The 9602-nt window shown below is 35.1% G+C and overlaps 1 protein-coding gene across 1 annotated transcript in view; it reads right to left on the reverse strand.

Annotated features, from left to right (window-relative positions):
- FAXC (failed axon connections homolog, metaxin like GST domain containing) overlaps positions 1 to 9192 on the reverse strand; it is a 75885-nt gene extending 66693 nt beyond the window's left edge. Inside the window, exons 1-2 of the mRNA XM_053709104.1 lie at positions 8663 to 9192; positions 2363 to 2498 (exon numbers count right to left, since the gene is read on the reverse strand). Coding sequence (XP_053565079.1) covers positions 2363 to 2498; positions 8663 to 8925 — 399 coding nt within the window. The 5' untranslated portion in view covers positions 8926 to 9192. The remainder of the gene's footprint in view (positions 1 to 2362; positions 2499 to 8662) is intronic.
- Between the last annotated feature and the right edge of the window lie 410 nt (positions 9193 to 9602).

Below are 9602 nucleotides of genomic sequence, written 5' to 3' on the forward strand. Positions count from 1 at the left end.
TCTTAAATTTATAAAAGTAGGCCCTTGAGTAATGTGACATATCTCATAGTCTACCTGGTACAGAACAGAAAAAAAGGATATTAGTCCTAAATGTTAAGCTACCAATAGATAGAAATCATCTTACTACAGGATGTAAGGTCCCTTCCTTTACATTGCTAATGTACAATATTTAATTTAAAAAGGGGTTTAACACAAACAATAGGTAAGATGTGGGGAAAACAAGGTGAGAGAAATATGACTGGTACAAGAAACATATGTAAGCATTGGAAACAAAATATCATATGTCAGATTCCTAGGTACCCTGGTGGAAATCAATATCCCACCTAGAGTTTATACCCTTCTGTTCCTATGTACCTAACTTGAAAATCAACTGTGCTTCTTTGTCTAGAAGTTTCCTAAATCTATCACCCCCCTTACATTTTTGGGGACATAGTCGATGGCTTGGAATTTTAATATATTGTTATTACTTGTAATATATCGATGTTTAAAGAAATGTTTTGCAACTGGGGTTTTGGGGAGATTTGTCTAATGAGGTTAAGTGCTCCCGGATTCTGTCTTTTAAAGGTCTACAGTACTTGTGCAACCTGTATATTGTTTTTCGCACAGTCCACAAGTAATTAAATAGATAACATAACATGAACAACAGTCCAGTCTATAGTTAATTGTAAAGATATTACTTGTGGAAGTCGAAGAGAAAGTACTCCCTACTATACAGTGTACGCATACTTTGCAGTGTCTCCCACACCTAAAAAAAAACATTTTTTGGTAAGCCAGGTTTCCTAAGATTTTGTTGTACTATTATAGACATATTGTGTAATTCTGCTTCCTATAGTGGGCGCTCTTTTAGAGACAAATTGTATACCTGATTTTAGGCATTCTCTTAGTGTCTCATCTAGTTTTAATATGTCCAGATTCTGTTGGATAATAGTCTTAACCTTATTAAATTGGTTACTATACTGTGTTACAAAATTAAGCTTTTTTCCTTTCCATCTGTTATTCTTGTGTTTGCTTTTTAGCCCTTTGGATTGACTGGGGTCTATGTTTCCCAACAATTTTTCACGCTGTGTTTTACCTATTTCCTTTTGTAAAATCGTTAATTGGTGTCTGTCATATCCTCGTTTTGTTAGTCTGTCAACAAGTTGGAGGGAGTGCTTTTCATAATCATTGTCATTGGTGCAAATTCTCCTTACCCTAATGAGTTGGCCTTTAGGGATACCGTTTTTAAGGTGGCTAGGGTGACAGGAGTCTGCCCGTAGTATGGTATTACCCGCAATATTTTTCTATATAATTCTGCCTGTAATTTGTCCCTATGTCCACTTAACACAATGTCCAAATAATTAATATGGGTATGATCTACTTGGTAGGTGAATCTTAAATTTAGATTATTGCCATTTAGAAAGTGTACAAAATCTCTACCTCGGTCATAGAGCCTGTCCATATAAGTAGCAGGTCATCTATGTATCTTGCATAGAATTTTATCTGTTGTATAAATTTATTGTGTTGGCCAAAGATATTTGTAGCTTCAAACCATCCAAGGTAGAGGTTCGCATAGGAGAGGGCATGTGCCGCACATTTGGATGTAAAATTCATGGAGTCAAATTGAAAAAAAATTTGTGGAAAAAGTAAAATTTTTAGTGCTGCCAGTATAAATTCAATTAATGCTGTGGGAAAGCTACTATAAAGGAGAAGATGGTACTCAAATGATTTTATCAAAAATATATACAGATATACTGTATATAGAAATACATATTTTAAAATAAAAAGAACATTTTCTTTTATGTGAAGAACATTAAAATGTAAAGTATTCTTAACTAACTTTGGCTTTAACGCTGATGGTCTAATGCGGTGTCGGGTTGGCGCACAAGATTTTTTTTTAACAGAGTGCTCCATTGAAGTCTATAAGGAGATGTTAATTAGTGCGCAACAGGTTTCGCTTGTGCACTAACTTTTTACTTTCAACTTGCAATACATGTACTGATCCGCCTGTGTTAAAAGTTTACTTTAAGCGAAGTTAGCGTGCAAGTGGGATCACAAAGGTTAGCATGACACCTTGATTATTTTATTTGGTGATATAAACTATGCATAAAAAATACTTTAAATGTGGCACCCTGATTAAGTTACCCATACCCAACTGAGGGTCTCTGACCTGTGTACATTTCTATAGATAGCTATGTACTATGTAATCTTTGTACTCACAGTTCGATCAGGAAAGCATCATGCCTAACCAAACTTTGCTTTAGTTCCATTGCTTAATTTACTAAGAATTCTATGGGAAAGAATACAGAATTCTCCATTTAAAAAAAATATTTAAAAAATCTTGTCATTTTATATAATAACAGTGTTGCTGATTATAGCATATTACCTGATATGGTAAGTCAGCCATTCGTAAGTATGTTTCCAATTTCAGGCAAAATGGAGATAAACTGGGCACTCCATTATTTGGGCGGGAAAACTGATGGAGAATAATTGCATCCTTAGAGTCAACTTTCTGTTCTTTTCTACAAGAAAAAGAAAATATATACACATACATAATGTCACCATATTAAAGTCAGATATACCACCAATACAGTGGTGGAAAAACCTAACATTTTCTTCTTAGGTAATACATAATATAGTAAAATGTATCTACTTTATGAATCTTACTTGTTCTAGGAGCTACCTACCTACATTACTTCATCCAAGATAGATTTTAGACAGCCGTTCTTTACAATGTGGGCTAGATTACAAGTTGAGCGCAAAATATTGCTTCTGCGAAAGCAATATTTGTGCTCAACTTAGTAATACACAGCGCACGCAAATGTTGCATTACATGAAAGCATTGCACTCACGAGAGCATGGTTCCATAGGCAAATTTGCCCGTTTGGGGGTGCTCAATAAATTAGCGTTCCATTTGTAATCAAGCCCTTTGTATAATATACACAGGAATGGACTGTACTCTCAGACTAGACCGGGTACACAGCCTAAGCCACTGTAAACTCCACAGCCCTGAAAACTGCACAGTTCCCAGCAACCCAGGCAGTTAACCCCTGAGCTGCCTGTGTGACAGGTCCATAAGGAAACATTACAAAAATTATCCACACAACACACAGAAAGCCTGGCACTCACCAGCAGACACACAGCAATGTTTAAAAGCAAAAATAGGAGAGTCAGTTGCATTTGGCGCCAAAGGTCTCTCCCTTCCTGGGACCCTAACCAACACCCACACAAGGCATACATCCAAACACACCAACTGGGAACCTCCCAGGGTGACACAAGCTTTTGCAATCCTCCCTCAGTTTTTATATATCTAGCAAAGAGAAAACCCACACTCACTGGATTTTAAAAGGCAAATAGCAGTTCATTCTAGTGTGACGTTTTGGGATATATGCCACTTCCTCAGACAAAACATTTTGTCTGACCAATACACACACATATTTTAAGATAGAAGGCAATATATTTATGAATGTAAAGCTGATAAACAATATTTATTTAATTTACTTTTTAAATTAGATAAAATATAAAAGTGCCAATTATGGTGCTTGAGAGAACACCTATTCTCTGTGCACTTGCTAGCACCCACCCACTTCCTGTACAGACCCCGCCCCTTTACAGAGCTATTACCAGAAGCTATGGAGCCTGCTACAGAATAAGAATAAACAGGTAATATATGTAGTACAATGCACATAATTTGCTGTAGTGTGTTTTATCATGCTATGCCGCTGACGTAAGAGCACATAAGATATGTTTGACTAAAATGATTACAGCTACTGTTTTATAGTCCTTTAACTTCTACTCCTGTTCTCAAACTCTTATTTAAAGGGATATGAAACTAAATATTTTTTCTTTCATGATTCAGGTAGAACGTGATTTTAATCAACTTTCCAATTTACTTCTATTATCTAATTTGTTTTGTTCTCTTGGTATCCTTTGTATGAAAATCATACCTATGTAGACTCAGGAGCTACTGATTGGTGGCTGCACATATATGCCTCATGTTATTAACTCCTCCAGTGTGTGAACTAGCTCACAGTAGTGCATTGCTGCTAATTCAACAAAGGATACCAAGAGAATGAAGCAAATAAGATAATAGAATTAAATTGGAAAGTTATTTAAACTTGTATGCTCTATCTGTGTCATAAAAGAAAATTATTAGAGATTACTTAAACAGTAGACCTGTTTGAGCCAATAAAACGTTAAAAGAATTGTACATTTGAACTTTAACTCCTCTATCAAAAATATATTCTGTTATATTATATTCTATTACATTATTAAATTCTGTATGGTGTGGGAGGTTCATATCCGAACTTTAATGTTCTATTGGGAACTTATATATATACAGTTGTATGCAAAAGTTTAGGCACCCCTGACAATTTCTATGATTTTCATTTATAAATAATTGGGTGTTTGGATCAGCAATTTCATTTTGATCTATCAAATAACTGAAGGACACAGTAATATTTCAGTAGTGAAATTAGGTTTATTGGATTAACAGAAAATGTGCAATATGCATCCAAACGAAATTAGAAAGGTGCATAAATTTGGGCACCCCAACAGAAATATTGTATCAATATTTAGTAGATCCTCCTTTAGCAGAAATAACAGCCTCTAGATGCTTCCTATAGCCTGTAATGGGTGTCTGGATTCTGGATGAAGGTATTTTGGACCAATCCTCCTTGCAAAACATCTCCAGTTCAGTTAGGTTTGATGGTTGCTGAACATGGACAGCCTGCTTCAAATCACCCCACAGATTTTCAATGATATTCAGGTCTGGGGACTGAGATGGCCATTCCAGAACATTGTACTTGTTCCTCTGCATAAATGCCAGAGTAGATTTTGAACAGTGTTTTGGGTCGTTGTTTTGTTGAAATATCCAGCCCCGGCGTAACTTCAACTTTGTGACTGATTCCTCAACATTATTCTCAAGTATCTGCTGATATTGAGTAGAATCCATGCGACCCTCAACTTTAACAAAATTCCTAGTAGCAGCACTGGCCACACAGCCCCACAGCATGATAAAACATCCACCAAATTTTACTGTGGGTAGCAAGTGTGGTCTGTGGGCTGTTTTTTACCATTCTCACCATCCTTTGCCTCTCTGATATTTTACTTGGCCTGCCACTTCTGACCTTAGCAAGAAAAGTGCCTGTGGTCTTCCATTTCCTCACTATGTTCCTCACAGTGGACACTGACAGCTTAAATCTCTGCAATAAATTTTTGTAGCCTTCCCCTAAACCATAATGTTGAACAATCTTTGTTTTCAGGTCATTTGAGAGTTGTTTTGAGGCCCCCATGTTGCCACTCTTCAGAGGAGAGTCAAAGAGAACAAAAACTTGCAATTGGCAACCTTAAATACCTTTTCTCATGATTGGATGCACCTGTCAATGAAGTTCAAGGCTTAATGGGCTCACCAAACCAATTGTGTGTTCCAATTAATCAGTGCTAGGTAGTTACAGGTATTCAAATCAACAAAATTACTAGGGTGCCCAAATTTATGCACCTGTTTAATTTCGTTTTGATGCATGTTGCACATTTTCTGTTAATCCAATAAACCTAATTTCACTACTGAAATATTACTGTGTCCTTCAGTTATTTGATAGATCAAAATGAAATTGCTGATCCAAACACCCAATTATTTATAAATGAAAATTATGGAAATTATGGCAAACATACATAGATACAACATACATGTCATTGCAAGACATTGAGGCTGTATAGAAGCTTAAAAACACTATTACATGACTTCAACAAGTTATTAACTATCTTCTATGTGATTGAGGCCCACATATTTGTGCACAGAATCCATTATAATATTGTTAACAGGTATAAATAGGGTATTGTTGTTAACAAATATCAAAATTAAACAAGGTGCAATTTGTGTAATATACAAATATTTAATTAGTTTATTATCAGGACTTCTAGCTATAAAACCCTATTTCTTGGCATATTAGAATTTATATGTTTCTGCAAATACATAATTTATCAGTATTGATTAACAAAACAGGGTTTTATTCTAATCAGTTTTATAAAATACAATACAATACAAAATACAATTTACAATATAAAATGGTTTATTCCGAAAAATTCACATAGACTTCAATGGTGATTAACTGATTTGTTTGTATAAAAAAGTCTTGATAAGCAAGTCAGCAGGAACAGTTTTATCTGTGCTTCAGTTAGTTGTGTTTATTTTGCTGAAGTGTTGTGGAATATTCTGGAGCTTTATAAATAAAGCATAACAGTTAATTCACCCAACTGATTGTTAAGAAGATATTTACTGTATGGGCATGGATGTATAATCAATATATTACTTATATTAACAGATAACTTGTATTCACACAAATGTATTGAAAATATAATGAATAAAAAAATACCTGTTATCATACCACATCCTTGGAGGAAGAGCCAAGGCAATGCTTTATTCACACCAACAAATAATAAAAAAATAAAAATAAAAAACACTTTAGGCTATATTAAGAGTGGTGCGCAAACTGTTGCACACAAGCGACAAGGGGTATATTGCAGCTCTTTGCACGCCTCAAAAGTTGCGCACGTATTATAAGTTGAAAGTAAACACGTTTGCTCAAGCACAATTGAATTCAACATGCGTTGGGTTAGTGCAATTTCAGAGCTATGTAAGACAAAACACATCCAAAATACATTGTAAAGTATAGTTAGACTGATAATAACACTGTCTTATAAAAATTTTTTTTTTTTAAATATGGCATACGAAAGTTATAAGGGCTCAAACATAGGAGGTCTCATGTTAGAAAAAAAGAGCTGCAAAGGGCTTTAACATAGCGATACACTCATACATGTCTAAATATGTATATATATATATATATATATATATATATATATATATATATATATATATATACAGTATATGTATATATGTGTGTGTACATATGTTTTTATGTAATAATGTGTGTATAAATGTATTTACAGACATATATACACATATAAATACATATATTGGAGCACCCTTTGCAGTCAAGTAGCTGAAAACATGTAAAATCATATTTATACAATAATCATATTTAATAAAGTATTTAACTGTGTATTTACTGTAAATATTTCACATTCCAATGTTCTTCACATAAGGGAATATGTTCTAAGGATTTTTAAATAGATATTTCTCAATATATCTCTCTATATATACCTCATAATATTATATATATATATATATATATATATATATATATATATATATATATATATATATATATATATAAAATATTTTTTTACCTGGTAAAACATTTTATAAATAAACATAGGTATAGATATATATTTTACAAAAAAAAACATTATATATATATATATATATATATATATATATAAAAATTGTAACTGCGGTTGTTCCAGCACCCCAACCTTGGTAAGTACTCCAGTACCTGGGTGCAGTCCTACAACAATATACAAGTTAGATGTGTGGCTCTAGTGATGTTGACGCTATCTTGTGGCTGGTGGTGACCTTACACTGTTGTGTCATGCTTGGTATCCTTGTTTGGGTCTCTTGGGTTGTCCCGAATTTAAATGTTATTACAAATATCTGGTGATGGGTGTATGTATTGTATTGTGTTTGCAAATAGTGGATGTTTTTTCTCTTATTCCACAGTTTTGACTCGTCTTGATGAAGGCTTCTGCGAAAGCCGAAACGTCGACCATTAAATATTGCTACTAAGAAAAATTAAAGAGAATATTTTGCTGACACGCAATTTTCAAAAAATATTAAAAAAAATATTCTGCTATGTGAAGAACATTGGATTGTGAAATATTTTTATAGTATGTTAAGTTAGTGCACTTGTTACACGCAATGGGGCTGCGCGTGATTATGTTTTTTTTCCACTTTTCGCACTTCATTGAAGCCTATGAGTAAATACGTTAACGCGGTCACAATATTCCACTATAGTTCCACTTTTTGCGTATGTCGGGTTAGCATTTGTGTACAAACATTTTAGTTTCAAATCATAATACAAGTGCAACCTGATGCGTGCAAAAACCTAGCAAACTTGACACACGAGCAGGAACGCTAATTAGCACTCTCTTTGTAAGGTAAATACATCAGTATAACAGACCTACCTAACCAACACAAACATACATGGATAAATGTTAAATCTTAGCAGTGAATAGAGTGAGTTTCACAGTAGCATTATATTTTTTCGCAAAATAAACAAAATGCATTTGCCATTTCTACACTTTCCTCCCATAATATCCTGTAATATTTTGCAAATGTATTCATAATTGTTCCACATACAGCTACAAGGTTATTATCTATGGAAGGGAAAGTGTTAACATTATGTAAAGCAAGATTAGTTATTGACATATGAATACTGAATAATGATTTAGTACAAACAACTTGGCATGTTCTGTTTTATCTAGTCTAAAGGCTAAGATATAAGGTATTTTTTACAGTGTGTGGTCTTGGCTTGGACCTTTTAACTTAATTGACTGCCAGACAGTTGCAATGCATCACAACTCTGTCTTGTAGCTTATGGGTTAATAGGAAGTGTAAATTTAAGGGTAAGACAACAACATACAAGCTGATAAATGCTATATACATTGTCTAGATGTGTATATATTTCTGATTGTAAAATAAGCAAGTTTGGTATTTCAGGGTCATATTTATAAAACTGCAATGTACAGTAGGTCACCTTATAATCCTTTCCCCCCTCTCTGCACTCACCTTATAGCCAGAAGCTCATGTAAGAGATATGCAGCAGCAGCCAGCAGTGCTCCCCCAGTCAGATACAATGTTTTCTTCCACCAGGAATCAGATCCCAGCCCTGACATAACGCCACCGTAGTCCTGCAGGGGGAAGGCGACAATGTCCCCATAAAAGGAGTAATGTTCCTCTGACCCCGCACACCAGCACAGGGACAGAGTCTGATTGCGGCTCAGCTCAATAACGCAAGACCTGGAGGAAATGAAGGCAACACCCCAGTGCATGCTGTGGGCTGTGTCTTCCTACTGTGCTCCCGGGTAGATACATGGAAAAACAGGGGACTGGAAGGGCAAGTAGTCTTGAGAGAGCACCGGGAAATGAGGCGTGTAGGATTGCTTGGTAATGTGATGCTGAGGAGAGGGATGCAGGAGGGAGGAGGCAGCTGCATCATCACAGGATGCTCCACATCTCCTCCCCTTTGTAGGCTCTGCTTCCTCTTTGTGTACTGATGTCACCAGGGCTGCATCTGGGATGTGCCCTCTGTTAAACAGAATACAATGATGGCAACAGTAAAAAAAAGAAATAAACAAGGGAAAAATATAAGTTTAGATTTCTAAAATATGTTATCAGCGACAGCATTAATTTAGTTTAAAAATGAGAGCTGCCAACATTACTGCAGTGTTTGTGTCTCCAGCAACAAAAAAGAACCATATTTGGGGGATGTAAAATCCTTGTTTTCCCCATACACTTTTCTCTCAGCACTTACACATGAGCTCTGATCACCTGCATGGATCCATAGGTGAAACCATTTGGCTACCTATTTGTATACATTTCAGCAGGTTTTATACATAAGTAAGTAACTGAATGCTTTACACCCTGCCAGTACCAATGTATAAAACACACTTCACACAGCACAGCCTCACAATTTACACCACACACGTCTTAAAGGCACAGATCACAG

Source organism: Bombina bombina, chromosome 4 (assembly GCF_027579735.1).
Source record: "Bombina bombina isolate aBomBom1 chromosome 4, aBomBom1.pri, whole genome shotgun sequence".
In the NCBI taxonomy this organism is placed as follows: Eukaryota; Metazoa; Chordata; class Amphibia; order Anura; family Bombinatoridae; genus Bombina; species Bombina bombina.